The 15,517-nt window shown below is 43.0% G+C and overlaps 1 protein-coding gene across 1 annotated transcript; it reads right to left on the bottom strand.

Annotated features, from left to right (window-relative positions):
* Positions 1–1,366: 1,366 nt before the first annotated feature.
* mocos (molybdenum cofactor sulfurase) lies at positions 1,367–11,638 on the bottom strand. Its single transcript, XM_075475097.1, has 15 exons — positions 11,310–11,638; positions 11,121–11,210; positions 10,949–11,015; positions 9,245–9,889; positions 9,056–9,132; positions 8,704–8,903; positions 8,479–8,595; positions 8,008–8,388; positions 7,751–7,913; positions 7,543–7,630; positions 7,035–7,159; positions 2,817–2,913; positions 2,543–2,684; positions 2,327–2,431; positions 1,367–1,820 (listed from the first exon to the last, which is right to left on the bottom strand). The coding sequence occupies exons 1-15, from the start codon at positions 11,419–11,421 to the stop codon at positions 1,716–1,718; spliced, it is 2,514 nt and encodes an 837-aa protein (XP_075331212.1). The 5' UTR covers positions 11,422–11,638; the 3' UTR covers positions 1,367–1,715.
* Between the last annotated feature and the right edge of the window lie 3,879 nt (positions 11,639–15,517).

Below are 15,517 nucleotides of genomic sequence, written 5' to 3'. Positions count from 1 at the left end.
TTGGAACGTAACTCCCGCGAAAAACGAGGGTTCATATCCTATATAACTATTCTAACACTATTCTAATAATAATAGATGATATGACTGATATAATAACTGAACTTAACCACTAACTCTGATACAACCAACGCACACTCTACCTCTCAACAATACCAAACGCGAACTCAAAACCCTCGAAGTGCCGCAAGGTTCGAACCCTTTTTATGCGATAGTGACGCTCAAAATGAATCAGTGACGTGTACACTGAATCCGAGGCCTCGTTTGTCATCAGTCACGTGATTTTTATGGAAACGATACAAGCCTCGAACCAACGCTTCATCTGGCTCGCCCCTTTTTGCTCGACACATGCTCCGAGGCCTCGCTTCAAACGCCACATCACTACCTTTCGCCACTGATGGTGCCTTTCCAGATGTGCGAGTTGCGCGTGCCAAAGGCACTAATGCACCCCCATACTACCAGAAATGCGGGGTTGTGAACTGAGTGCTGATGAAAAATGACCAATGGTCTCCCCTTCTCTTTAGTCCAGCCGATGCAGCATCCGTGAGTTCTAAGATTTAAAAAACCTTTGATTTGTCTGACACCAGAACAGTTTCCCACTTTGCAACAGTCCATTTTAAACAAGTTTAGGCTCAGAAAAGACGATGGCGTTTCTGAACCCTGTTCAAATATGGCTTCTGCTTTTTTTTTATATATCACTCTAATCTGCATTTGTGGATGGGAGAGTGATTTGTGTTCACAGACGATGATTTCTGGATGTTTTCCTGAGCCCAATGCAGTGATTTCCCTTTGATTTTCAGGTCCATTGCACACAGAGATATCTCTAAATCTATGGATTTTTTTTTCATGATGTCATGTATTCTAGATGACGGGATATACAAAGTCTTTAAAATTTCACGTTGTTAAATTTCACTTTGAAATTGCTCCACAATTTGTGAATGTTTTCTTGCAGATTGCTAAACCCCCTGCCCATCTTTACTTCTGAGAGACTCTGCCTCTCTAAGGTGCTTTTAAAAAAAAATCCTTTTACTGATCTGTTGCTGACTAACCTGATTAGTTGCAACATGTATTCCCCCAGCTGTTTAAGTAGAAAACAGTCCCAGCAAAGAGGTGCTCATGTTTTTTTCATGAAAACAGTTCAAATGTCTTTCAGCATTTGATGCTTTTTCACCGTCAAGGTGACTCCCGAAGAGCTTTCAGCTGAAAACTTACCTAAAAATACCTCAGCATGGTGCGCTGTGTGTCTTTAGAATGTATGAGGAAACTGGACAAATGGAGGACAGAAGAAGACCCAAATCAGATCAGCATATATTTATTTTCTATCACATTCGAGTGGCCACGATGTATAACCTTACAAAAGTTCCATCCTTTTCAAATTATCACTCTTTCTGACTTCAAATCTGCTATACAAGGAAAAGGCCATCCAGGGACCATATATTATTTGGTAGATTTCCCATTAAATGGATTATGTGCGTTGGATTTGTGGTCCAATAGACAGTAATATGCTCGGAATAAATAGCAATTAAAACCTCAACAGGAACGCACACAGGAGATCATTTAGCAGGAGATCATTTAGCAACTTGGGAATGATTATGTAATTGAATTCAGGAAGGAAAAATCTTAAGACATTTTCCAGCATAACTGACACCGAAAAATCCCAATTCAGGGCAATTTAGATGTCAGCGCAATAAAAGGAGACGGTGCCACAGATGCCCGCTTCATTGACTGCGTGGCTCGGGCTGTATGAGAGAGCCAACAGAGAGGACACCGGCGGCAGCGGAGCCCTCGGGAGCCCGATGAGTCAGGTACACGCCAAATGTCACCTAAAAGGCACAAAACAACAAACAAATTGAGTGTCCTTGTCATGTGTGTGCACTTAACCCGCTTCTACACGCACACACACACACAGCGCTGACATGGACACTGGAAAAAATGCCCCAAACAACAAATACGAAACGTTTTTGTTTGAAATAAGCAAACAAAATCTGCCAATGGAACTAGTGAAAATCGGCTTGTCAAGATTTCTTGAAATAAGATGTGATATTTAGGACTTTTAAGATAAAAGTGATCTTGAAATTAGCTGAAAAACCTCTTCAAATGTAAAAAAAAAAGCTTGTTTCACATGATGTGTGACTCAAAACAATTTGTTTAAGACTTTTTCATTTAACAAGATATTCAAGATGTATTGTCTTCAAACAAGTCCCTATATCTGGCTGAAATAGAACTTGTTAGGTAGTTGTATAATGAGATATTTTGACTAGAAATTAGACAAATATTGGTAAGACTTTGATTTTTTCCAGTGGAGGAGCGCTAATTGTTTGTGACCCACCTTTCCGGCACGGTGGGCAGACAGGGACAAAAGCGGCTCCTTTGTTTTGGTCCCAGTGTCCTGGTCGACTCCAACCATCTGGCATCTTCCGCACTGAGCTGCAACCTTTGGGTTTATCGCAGAGGCAGCACATTCATTTCAGGGAGGCAGAACTGCTTTCATCGGCTTTTAAGGCACTTGGAAGATTCAAACGTTTATCTCAAAGAGTCAGCTCACCATGAATCGAGTGTTGCCAATAATCAAGTGTGACCAATTATCCTCCTCAAATGGTTCTACCCCAGCGATGACTAAATTGGCTCGGAAGCGCCTAATGACATTCTGTGTGTCAGGCAGCTGATCGCCCTCACAGCCATCCTGCCTGAGAGCGGGGGGGAACGTGGAAATTGCATGTTATTTTACGCCGTGCGGCATGAATGAGCCACTGTCATGTAAATGCGCGGACGTCAACGCATCCTGCAGCAATTCTGAGTGACGTCTTGTGCGTTCAAACCTGTCGCTCATTAGATTCTGAATGAGCCCCACGCTGGCACGGCTGATCATGAGATACTGAGCTTCATTCACCAGGGAGAGGAGCGGAGAGGCGGCGGCTGGAAAAGAAAACACTACGTTACCCCGACGACTTGTTTGATTGAAAGTAAAACAGTCCTACGAGGTCCTGTGGCAACACAGAGTGGGAAAAGCACATTTAGAATTCAACATATGAGAGTTAATTATGGGTGAAACCGATCAATCTGCTATCAATGTGTCGTAATCAAAGCTACTAAATGGACCCTGTGAAGAGATGTTTGCTCAAATATTATTATAATATACTGTCTGCCACACTATATTAAACATTCTAGATATCTAATCGAGAAATTATAGATATCATGATAGACACCGGCTCTGAACATGAAAGCAGTCCACTTTATCAATCTGCAACAATCCCAGTAGAAGCCTCACACGGACGCAGATTTTACAGGTTTTTTCCTTTTCATGAGGAGAACTACTCGGCCTGTGAACACAGTTGCGGAAAGTTTCTTTTGGCTCCGCGGCTAGCGGCCGTAAGCCTTAGAGAATAGCCCGGATGATGTTCTCAGGAGTATCTCGCGCCGCGCTTGAAGACAAATAGTCAAAAGAAAGCCGGGATTACCAACTCTGAGAGACACGGGCCTTTTAAAAGCCGGAGAGGATTACATGAAGGGATGTTTCTATTGCATTATGAGAAACGAAGGACGGAAAAACTGTATCTTTATAGAACATTTAAACTATAACTCAGACTGAAAGCCAGGACGCTTTGAAGACTGGCAAAAGACTGATTTAAAAGAGATTAGATAGGGAGATATTTGAATATATAGTCTCCTCTCATTAAAGCAAGCTGGTGCAACACTGGATCATACAGTTTCCATGATGTAATTCAATGAGCTGGATCTTTTAGGTCCTCACCGGCTGGTAATATGCACATCTTTCAAACATGCTAGATTTGTATCACATGCTCACGCTGAGATAACTCTGCTCTGCTTTAAAACGGTGAGAGTTACAAACCACAACTTGAAACTGAACCCTGATGGAATGCCGAGTTATCAAAGTTTGTTACATATCCCCCATTTCGTGCTGTTTTTTTTTTGTCAGACTTGCTTCATAACGTCACTTATCACGTTCCAAACATGCTAATTTGATTATGATCGATCGAGGTTCATAATTTCATCTTTATCTGCTAAAATGGACAACATTGGAAGAAAAAAGAAGAGCTTTACTCCGCGTTGCTGCAGCACCTTCTACCTGAAGCACGTTTCTTTAGCACCTGTCTCTTTAAGGCCCCTGAACAGCAACGCCAAGGGCCTGAACGTGCCTCTGCGGGCTGTCGGTGTTACAGATTTGCGAACACACATCTTCATGTAACGGCGTTTATTGGTGGCAGTATCAGAAATTGTGGAACAATCTGAGCTGAGGGCTGTTCTTAGTTGTTTGGATGTTGTTGGTGCTTTAGCTTTGCTCTGCTGTAGAAAAAACAAGAATCAAGGTGGACAAAGACCATTTTTACCTCTGTTTTTAGGCTTTTTACTCTTTTTGGCACTTCGCCCTCTATTTTATAAAATGGTTTTTGGGTTGACCACTCCAAGCTTGAGCTAACTTTAAGTCAGTCCGCCTTGGATCAACGCATAACATCTCCAAAGTCTGCTCGTTGTTAGCTTTTTATGTGATTGCACGTCTGTCTGTCTGCGCGAGCCGGGAGCGAAGCAGATGGATACTTCCATCCGAGAGTTTACGAGTTCTTGAGTGCATGCCAAGCTTGCTAATAGGCAGGTTTAACGCCACAGTGTTTCATGGTGATGTATTTAGGTAATGGAGGGAAAGCCTGGACAATAAAAAGGTAGTTCAAGTAGGTGTCATCTGTGGAAGAAAATAACTCCGTTTTGCATGGATTTTTGTGCTTCGTTAATTTGTAGACTGTTTACGTGGACCAGAGAGCAAGTCAATCCACTTTTAGCCACCTGACTGTTTACTAGGTCTTGGTTATTACAATGGTGCTTGAAAGTTTTTGAACCTTTAAGAATTTTCTAAATTTTTGCTTAAATACAATGTAAAAGATCATCCGATTTTGCACACAGCTCCTTAAAATAGATAAGGAGAAGCCAAGAATCAGATGTTTTTCAGTCAGAGGGATGACGATCAGGTGTTCCTTGGAAGCTTTTAAGCATAAAGAGCGGGGATCTGTCAAAGTCTGTTCCTCACAGCGTGTTTATGGAAGCGCAATGCGGAACAAACACAAAAAAACTCTAAGGGCTTCAGAAAACGAAATGATGGTCATCAGTCATGAAAGGATACAAGAGAGTTTCCAAATAGCTAAGATCAATTAAGATTAAGATTAAGATCAGATTTATTGTCATGCATACACACAAAACTTAAATATTAGACAAATTCTGTGTAAACAGAGAACCATTGTCACCCTCCCCAGGGGTGGTCGTCCAACAAAGATCACCTCGAGAGCAATGTGCAAAATAGTCTGCAAGGCCACAAAAGAAACCCAGGGGACCACTTGCCAAAGAAAGGCCTTTGTCACATTGGCTGATATTAATGTGCATGAGTCAACTGTGAGGAAAACACAGAAAAACAGTGGTGCGCGTGGCAGGGCCCCAAGAAGAAAACCACTGATCCTCTAAAAGAAGAATGAAGTGTACTGCAAGTTGGTGAAGGATGAAATACTTTCTGAAAAGTTAAATGAGCACAAAATAGAACTTTGTTTGGTTTATATGAGGGGTTTTACATTTGGAGGTTGGACAACACTGCATTCACGCAAAAGAACTGTGAAACATGGCGGAGGTAGTATCAGGATTTGTGCCTGTCATGGCTGCATCGGGAGCAGGACGGCTTGGTATCACGGTGGAACAATGAATTCTGAATCATATCAGGACATCAGTCCATAAAGCAAACACCAGTTAAAAGAGGGTTAAGCAACAAGATAATGACCCTGGCAAAAGAAGAATAAACTGTCGCGACTTTCAATTCAATCATAAATAAAAGTATTTTTGCCAAGCTGTGTCACAAACCTTCAAGTATCACTTGTTTTAAATACGCATGTCTACCGTGCACGTACTCAAACATTCACAGTTTTCATGCCCACACAATCACAAAGGCACGGTGTCGCCCCATGCCTTTTGATAAGCGTGTTGCACACAGTTTGCAGCTAAAAGGATACAGTTCTGTTATATTTTTACCATCTGCCTGGCTTACTGGATTCTTTAGCTTATGTCGTGTTGTGTTTCTAGTATTGTGCACCACTCTCAATATCATGGTTTGCAGAGCAATGGCATTATCAGCATGCTAATTATGAATAGCAGCTAGGACACTTGAACAGACTCTCTAGTGTATGTTATGAGTGGCTGTATCCAGGTGCAAGAAACATAACAATAACCCAGAGTACTTTCAAGACATTTATTTGAATGTTTGGATTGTTACACGTGCCGTTTCCTCGCCTCGCCTGCTCAGTTTCCTGGGCTGGCATTTGAACCAAAATGAGGGGTGTGGCAGTGCTTTTATAGAGCAGGGGGCGCAGGATGTTGCAAGAACACTCTTGGGTGATTTAGAAATGTAGGAAATCTGAATATGTTACTGCCGTGACAATTTTTAGTGGGGATTTTATATCCGCGCAAATGTTTTGTGTATAAGTGTGCTTGTGCTGTATGAATGTTGGGTTGTCTTGTGGGAGGAGCTTCGTATGGAGCCACCAAGAGAGAGAGACAGAACAAAAAAAAAAAAAAGTTGGAAAACTTGCTGGGCTCCGCAGCTTCGAGTATAAAGCCTGAAGTAGAAGCTAAAGAGCCCTAAAGCTAAGAGACTAGCATTTATCATGTAATCTTTAAGCTCTTATTTTTGAAGACTTTTGAAGTTAGTTACCTTTTCTATTTGTTATTTTCCCCTCCACAACGTCAGTTTATTGGTGAACAAAATGAAAAATAAATAAATAAATCAAGCACCAGGTAAAGCCTCCTCCTTCAACCACTCATCCGAATCCAACATAAACCTGTGGCTAAGAATCAATAACATCCATAACAGGTGGCAAACTGATGCTGAGCAAAGACGGAAAAGGGGGAAAATTCTAAATTCCAAGCAACCAGCAACAGGGAATGTCGGTGCACCACGACGTGAAGTATTCGAATAGCTCATGCACAGCGAGACAGACAAATCCAGAGAAGAAAAAGTAAATCAGATGACACGCCTGCATAGATACCTTCACCATGCTTCCTCCTCATTTCTCGGGCGAAATCAGGACTTTGTCTTATCAGGCGGCATGGTTGTCCGAGGAAGTCTGAAAGCCACGATGCAGCCTCGTCCCCGCAGTCAACAGTCTCCACCCTGGGGAATGGAGGAGGATTACATTCAGGAGGCCCCAGGGGAAATCTACAGAGTTTTCATGCTGCGTACTATTTGGTGCAACATCTAATCCAAGAATCAGCGGATGAATAGCTTTTCTTTTCTTTTTTCCAAACTGGTGACATGTCATGCGGGGATCTGTCAGAGAAGATTAATATCTCTCGCCCCTCGTTTGTTTTTCTGTTAGAGAAAAAGAAAAAAAATAGTAGGCGACAGGAGCCTCTTAAGGAGCTGAGAGATGGAAGCCATAAGGTGTGAAAAAGAAAAAGTAGCCCAGAAAACACTGCAGACAGAGAAAGCACTGATACGAGAGAAAAACACAGAACCCCATGCTGCTACCAGAGGTGTCGACGAAGCCGGCTCACCTGTCACCGCAAACTTTGCTGTGACACACACGAGAGCTTGGGTGCAACTGAAAGTCATTTTCGAGGGGAACTGAAATGGCCTCCATCCCTGCAGGGGGGGAATAAAAGGATCCTCTCACCAATTCACAGGAGAAAATCCGCATGATTGAAAACTGCCCTTGTTAAGCTGTGCGTTTATTTTCAGCGAGCCATGCAGAGACTCTCTGACCTGTAGCCTGGAGGAGCAGTTTGTTCGAGGGGAGGTGGACTTGTGGGTGAATGAGGCACAAACGCGCCTCTCTCTTCTGACTCAGGCAAACGCCGTTCCCGTTCACCACCATCCAGCCTCTGTCGTACAGTAAGCCCAGCGGCCCCACCGGCCAGTCCTGCACCTGCGGGGAGAACAGTTCACAAACAAATCAAAAAACGGGCAGAATGAAAAGAAAAATAATTGGATGGACGGACGAGGTGAGTGCGAGCTCAAACCTCATACGCGCCACATGATTTGATGGGATAAATGTAAATGTTGGTCAGGGTGTAGGCCTCTCCGTGGCTGTTTGACTCTCTGTGTCGAAATCCTTTCAGAGACGCCTCTGCGGGTCTGATTTTCACTGCTTTATCTGCTTCCCCGTTGATTGTTTTGATTGAAAGATAGTCACCGAATCCCTCGGTTGCTGCTTCGGCTGCTTTTGGCCTCCGTATTCTCTCTTGGTCCACCGTGACCGGCTTCTCCACGAAGCACGTTGCCACGAAGTTGAGGAACTTTTGACAGTCTTCAAATGTTGACATGTAGCCAAAGGACACGCGAACAGATCCGGTCGGCTGGCCGTCCACCAAGTCGAGGCTGTCTCCGCAGACGTGGCCTGCCTTGAAGAGGAAAAAAAGGACTGTTTCATTTCCACCTACACATCCCCCTAAACAAACCTGGAGAACTTTCCAATTTCCTTAATCTCTCACCTCCAGGTTTCTCTTCATCTGCTCGTTGGTGATTCCGAGGAAGGCCTGACAGGCGCCGGTGTTGCAGAAGCAGCCTGTGCGCACGTGAATATTGTACAAACTGGCCATTCTGTCTACCTGAGGACAGCAGAGGATAAGCAGAAATATTAAACAGAATTTCCTGTGCATGAGCACGCAATAATCAAACTGCTGTAAACTTTAATGAATCCAGTTTATTTCACGCACCTGTGAATACCCAGTTATCCGTCCATTAGAATCCAGGAGGTTGAAGTTCAGGATTGCTCCCTGAGTGATCGAACTCTCAAACTGACCTTCGGCGTATATCTGAGCCACCGGTTTCCCGTTGCCATGGCAAAGACTTGAGAGCAGCATGTAAGTGTAGCGAGCCAAGCCAAACGTGTGCTGCTGGATGCTGTGCATGCTCCCTGCAGGCAAAGAGGGATAAAGATGGTAATGCTTTTTGTACTCACCTGAATCGGGTTATCATGAACAACAACCATGTGCATGCGTCGCGGGTCTGCTGATAAATGAGGGATTTAATCTTTCGATACTAATCGAACATGCCACGTCACAGCACCTGCGATCCTGTGAAGAGATTCAAACCCATGATTTACAGCAATGATGTCCAGGAAAGAGATGGTGCCGTCTTCGAATCTTCACCATGCAAAACAAAAACAAAAAAAGATTGCATTTCAGCATAAAGATGCCGAGACATTAAAGTTCTCAGAGAATATCTAGGATTTGACAGACTTGTGCGATACTTCACCTGTCTGAAATGTTTGCCGCCTGCACATAGTAATCTTCTCTAGAGAGGTAAGCTGCTGCTGTGCCTCCTCCGAAATAGGTCTTTTTTAGCACGCCTGCTGCTTTGTTACGGACGAGAAGAGCCCCCAGACCTGTTGGGAAGCCAAACATCTTGTAGAAAGAGATGGGAATGAAATCAGCGGGACACTCCTGTAGGTTTAGAGGAGAACAACTGACATGCGAGGCTGCATCGAGCAGCACAAACCAGCGGCCTTGGTGGTCACATGCTGGGTAAAGACGTCTCGCCTGAATGCCCTTCACATGGCTAAGTGGATACTTCTTCCCTGAGAAGTTGCTCTGTGCTGGGTAGCAGAAGAGGTGCGGCGTTTGGCTACTAACAGCTTCACCTTGAGCCCCGTCCTTTGCCTTGCTCTCCAATTCCTTCGGGCAGACGGGCAGGGAAACTACCCCCAGGGCAGATGTCACCCCCCTCATGCCAACTACAGAGGTGTGGTTGTCAGTGAGGTAGCAGAAGTGACTCCCCACTTCGCTCTCAGTCTCTGGGCTCCAGGGGAAGCTCTCAGCCACTAATTTGAGAGCGGCTGTGCAGCCAGAAGTGAAAATCACAGAGTACTCCTCAGGGGTGGTGTTAAAATGCTGCAATACTCTGTAAGAAAATGTTCTGTTATTACTCACTTAATGCAGCAAAAGGGGCTCATTGGCTCATACTTCAGTGATACTCACTATTTTTTTCACAAGAGCCACATTAACAGAGCAAAATCAAGGGAAGAGACACTTTTACGACAACATACTAAGTCCCCTTTTGCAAATATGCATTTCTACATATAAAACATCCCACAAAAAAAAGAAACAACACAGCCAATACATTTTCAATTAAGACCACATTTGCCTTAAAGGGATAGTTCGCCTCTTTTGACATGAAGCTGTATGACATCCCATATTAGCAATATCATTTATGAACATTGACTTACCCCCTGCTGCTCACAATTTGCTTCACAAAATCGTTCTCCAGGAAAAAGTCAGACGATGTGAGGTCTGACTTTTTCCTGGAGAACGATTTTGTGATGGAAATGTATTACTCTTTTGAACGCATATTGTTTTGAGAAGCAAGACGCTTTATTTTTCTAGCCCCAGCCAACTAGCCGGACTAGTCAATGTTCATAAATGATATTGCTAATACGGGATGTCATACAGCTTCATGTCAAAAGAGGCGAACTATCCCTTTAATACTGGGATGAGCGGAAGCTGGCATGCATGTCTGTGACTTTCTTCATGTTGTAGTTTGTTGTTGTAATCATAGTGACACATTGAAGATGAGCATGGTTTTTGTGCTGGTTTTTGCCCTTTTTTAATTAAAAACCGATCCATTGTGCCTGCATCTCGCGCTGGCTAAAGAAGCTAGCGTGCACTGCGGTCAAGTGTGACGGTGGTTTAAGCGGGCTGCGTTGCCAGGTTTAACAAAGCCCCCTTTAGGAAACACCATTAAGCCTTAATTAATACTTAATAAAAATACTTTATACTACAAAAACACAAAATTAATTTTTTTTAAAAACTAATACTGTGCAGTGTTCGCTGTGTGTTATTTGAAAAAAATATTGTTATTGGTACCATATTGTTATAAGCTACTATGCAAGTGCGAGCCACCAATTAAAGCTTGAGAGCAGCATGTGGCTCGCGAGCCGCGCAATGAGTATCTCTGCTGTACCTGTATCTGACCCCCTCCATTGTGTCGTGTGTCAACCTGCTGCTGGGGCTGTGGCTGTGAGGGTTTCCTGTTAGAGGAGGAGGGGGGGGGGGGGGGGGGGTAATTAATGCTTTAAACTCAGTGGCTGCACAAAAACAGCACTTGAGATTATTTTTTATGTGTCTTGTCTCACCGTAGACGTTCGTTGAAATGTCCCGGAAGTAGTCCCTGACCAGAGACTCGGGGTACAGAGTGGCGGCTGCATGGTCCAGATACGTTATTCCTGTTCACAGCAGAGAAGCAGCCGTGTAAAAAAACAACAAAAAAAAAAGCGGTGACATGTCCGGCCGCTCGCGCTCAGGACCGCGCGCACCGCCCTTACCTCTGATCCTCGTGAACTCCCGCTCGACAACGTCTCGGAAGTCCTCACCGTAGCCGTAGCGAGTGGAAAGTTGCTGGAAAGTTTCAAAAGTGCAGAGTTTGTAGAACTCCATCCGCGGGCCTGCTGTCTGAAATGTCCACACTCACGTCCACACTCGAGTGCACTCACGGCGCGACCAGGGTCCAAGTCCAGTGATCGGCACTTTGGCTTTGAAGTTATCGCCACTTTGTAGTCCCCATGATTCACGGTAGAGCGGTAACATACACTCCCACACACACAGCCGAGCAGATATGTGAGAAGACTCCCACAAAGAGAAGGTTTTGTCTCTTTGGACACACTGCTGGACTCACAGCAGAGCACAACACATGTTGAAGGGGGAGGACTGTTGTAATAACTGCTTTTTAGTCATGTAACACGCTGTTTTTGACTCCATCCACAACTCTGTGGCATAAATATGCTGTTAGAGACACAAGCCCAATGGTCAAGTATTATGGCAAATAAACAATTTGTTTTGAACATGTAAATATGCATGTTACGCAAATTTGGAAAACAATTTGAGGCGAAATGGTTTGTTTTTTTGCCTTTCAGCATTTACATAAAAGCTTTCCTCTAATACAGGCTGTGATTGCTGCATGTGCTACTCTATAAAGTGCATTATTGTTTGACATATCCTCAGCCAATTACGTTTGCTGCTCGTGCGGCAGGGGGGAAAACGCCTTGCAGTTTCTTTCTTTTTTTACTTTGATTGCGGCTGGAGTATAATATTAGACCAGCTCACACATGGACTAATATTGATAGAGGTTCTGTGGCTTTCAGGTGCTTGAGCATCATGGCCACAATTTCATTGCTTTGGAAGTGAAATACAAACTTTCCACTTTGAAACCTCAAGGATAACTGACATATTACAAATACATGGCATTATGGCTGTTATAGCACATGGAGTGAACTACTTACACAAAATATAGGATGTATGTTTGCATGATGAACCTCAATAATGGTTTATTAATGAATGGAATGGAACATATTATTTTGGATTTAGATAAGACACACGTGCCACTCCTGGTTCACGGGTTCAATTCTCTTTGTCTGTATCTGTCTGCTAATTTGTGCCTCCTGCATATTCTTTTTTTTTTGGCCTCGCCATCGTCTTGGATCACATAAACACAATAATAAAGATGAGCCATTTTCATTTCTTGCATCCTCTGACAGTGTAAATTTCCTTCAGCTATCTGTTAAAAAAAAAAAAATCATTTTGATTGGTGACCACTGACATGAAAGGAGAGTTATTTCAAAACACAAACAGCCTGCCTGCTGCAAATGTAAGAATATTATTCCTCATGTTCTAGTTTCCCCTTCCTGATAAGACCTGACGTACATTTGGATTTTGACTTCATTCCCTTCTTCCCTTTACATGTGCCTCGCCTCTTTTCTGGTCACTTCCGATGTAAAAAGACGAGGCAGTTTTCCAGCGTCGTAGCCTATCGCTCGAAATCACTACAAATCCCAGCACGTCCCCCTTAATACGTTGCAGGAATCGATGGAGCATTTCAGGGGATTAAAACGAGATGCATGAAAACAAAATGGATACGACACGGGACAGAAGTCAGCGCGTGGGACCCCCGGAGGATTAATGGTCACTGTCTGCATTGGGTTTCTTGGAGATTAAGAAAATAATCAGATAATTTTCAAATTGTCTTTCATTACATTCAGCAGTGAAAAAACTGAAAGAAATAGGAAAACATTTAATTAAAGGACCATTATCATGTTCACTGACTTTCTTTAAACAAATAGACATTTCCCACATTCCATTCTGTGAACAAGAAGGGCACCATAAAAGTTGGAAGGTTTACTGCACTTTACATGACAGCAATAAATGGACACATAAGCTGTGCAGACGTTCTCATCACGTATGATGATGTATTCGATTCTTGAGTGGGTTATATTAACTGAATCTGAGATGTTTCGCTGTTGCTAAGCAATGAACTAGGTGAATATTTATGTGTACTTGCCCTTTACAGGCCTTTTCCAACGAGATTTTTTGAGACTATATATGGCCAAATCCTGTCCTTTCTGAGTATAGCACAGGAATGCCACATTATTTAGCTGTTTTATAGACTTACAAGGCATTTTTATCAACAGTAAATCATCTAATGTGTGAGGGGAGCAGGGGAGGTGGCTCTCTGGCAGGTTGCATAAGATTACACGCTCATCTTATCACACCCCAGCAAGGCTCTCAAACTTCAAAAAGGACAGTTTATGTTGGAGAAACAAAGATAGAATGAAAAATGTATGCAAGTGAAGATAGGTTCCAGTTGTGAAGGTTTGGGAGTCACTGGTACGGTTCAGTTATTTCATTGACTCATTTTCTGTCTGTTAAGGGACAAATTCCAAATACGAGTGTATAAAAAGGTTTATTTTCTGTCACCATAAGGGGGCTGATCACAGCAGCCAAGAGTTTTAGACACTGGAGAGTGACTGAATCACCAGATTTAATGGATTGAGTAAATGCAGTGGTCGAGGCTGCCCGCTCGGTCGATTGACTCCCCCTTGGGATATTTTTTTGGACTCCTGTAAAGGCCGATGGAGACTGATTTTTCCACCGAAGAGTGTAGCTTGTTTTGTTGTTTCTTTTTTTCCACATTTCACTTTTGCTTTTGTGAACCATTTCTTGGATGTCAGTGCAAAACCCAAGGGGGTCCAGCCTTGTTTTTCGTTTTGTTTTTTGCTTCATCATTGTGTAGTTGTTGATTTAAAGGGGTCAAAATTCAATAACCATTAAAGGAAAAAAGAAGAAGAAAGAAAAAACGTAGACATAAACAGACAATATAGACCAACACCCCTTTCAGTAACGGATTACGGCAAGTAATCAGTCTGAGATCTGACTTCACAGCATCATATCCTCGGTGAGCACCTTTACACGACACGAGAAAGATAATGATAGTTGTGTTATTCCAACCAAAACCAGACTTTTAAAATGCGAGTAAACAACAGTCCAACAGAAATTGTATCAAATCTAAGCTCTCACAGCCAGACTAACACACCCAGATGTCATGTTAGGGTTCGGATCACATCAGCATGTATAGCTCAACTGAAGTCAAACGGGCCTAGCCGCCCCGCGCACAAAGTCTCATGTTTTTCTAAAACCCGGAAAGCGAAACTGTATCATAATAACAAACAAAGCTGCTAAATATTCACATATTTCCCTGTTTCCCACGCCAGACGTCTAAACGTGTTAAAAATTGTGTTTTAAAATCGTCCAATTAAGACTTTCTGTCAAGTCACAGTCACCTAAAGCATTTCCAGACTGTCGCTTCGCTCTGATAAAATCCTAGTTATATATCACCATTCAAATAACTTGTGATAACTCATTGTCTGTGCAGTGAATTCAGCTTTACTCGTAATCTATATAAAGTGTTTGTAAAGTGGCAGGATGTCTTTAGAGTTCTCTCACACAGTTCACAGAGTCGAGGCATCAGATAGGCTTCAGTTAGTAACTGGATTCCGCCCCCGTGTACGTATCCTGGGACAAATACTGTAGTCCATTTCGATGGCCAGATTGAACTCTAACCACAGTAGCCACAGTGACTGACAATCAGGCGCATGGAGAACATTAAACAAGTGACAGGCACTCAAAATGTCATTGGAAATCCTGTGTGAAGATCTGTATATGTTACAAAAAATTAAAGCAAGTATCCTCATTTTTCCGATATTTTTAATCGACCCCGCTGTGAATAACTGTAACTGAGAACATAATCCAGTTCCATTTAATCCCTGATTCTTTAATCCCACTGTCACATGATGTACGTGTAGGAGAGGAAATTAGTCATGACTGATTGGTGTAAAAATACCAGATTACCTCACAGTCTATGAAACAATACAAACACCCGTCACATACTCGGTCCCATGCCCTTCACAGCTTTGACAGCGTTGTTGCCGTTCTGATTCTGTTTGGAGTTCGGACCCAAAGGGACCCATTGTTGCCCACTGAACTTTTATTAACCTCTCCTTCACGTTTAACTCATTCTCACCCCTGAAAAGGCCCCCTTGTAAGTGAAGAACTGTCCACTTTACATAGTTTTATTCTCTTGAGGACATTTGGTACTTTTGATAGAAAAGTTTAGAAGTTGTATTGAAGTCCTGGTTGTAAAATGTAAGTCAAATGCATTACTTAGATGTCTGATAGGTGGCCCTTAAGGCCATTATTGTCT

This window comes from Odontesthes bonariensis, chromosome 2 (assembly GCF_027942865.1).
Source record: "Odontesthes bonariensis isolate fOdoBon6 chromosome 2, fOdoBon6.hap1, whole genome shotgun sequence".
NCBI classification, from domain to species: domain Eukaryota; kingdom Metazoa; phylum Chordata; class Actinopteri; order Atheriniformes; family Atherinopsidae; genus Odontesthes; species Odontesthes bonariensis.
Note: the sequence above shows the minus strand (reverse complement) of the source record. Positions and strands in the feature narration are given on the sequence as shown.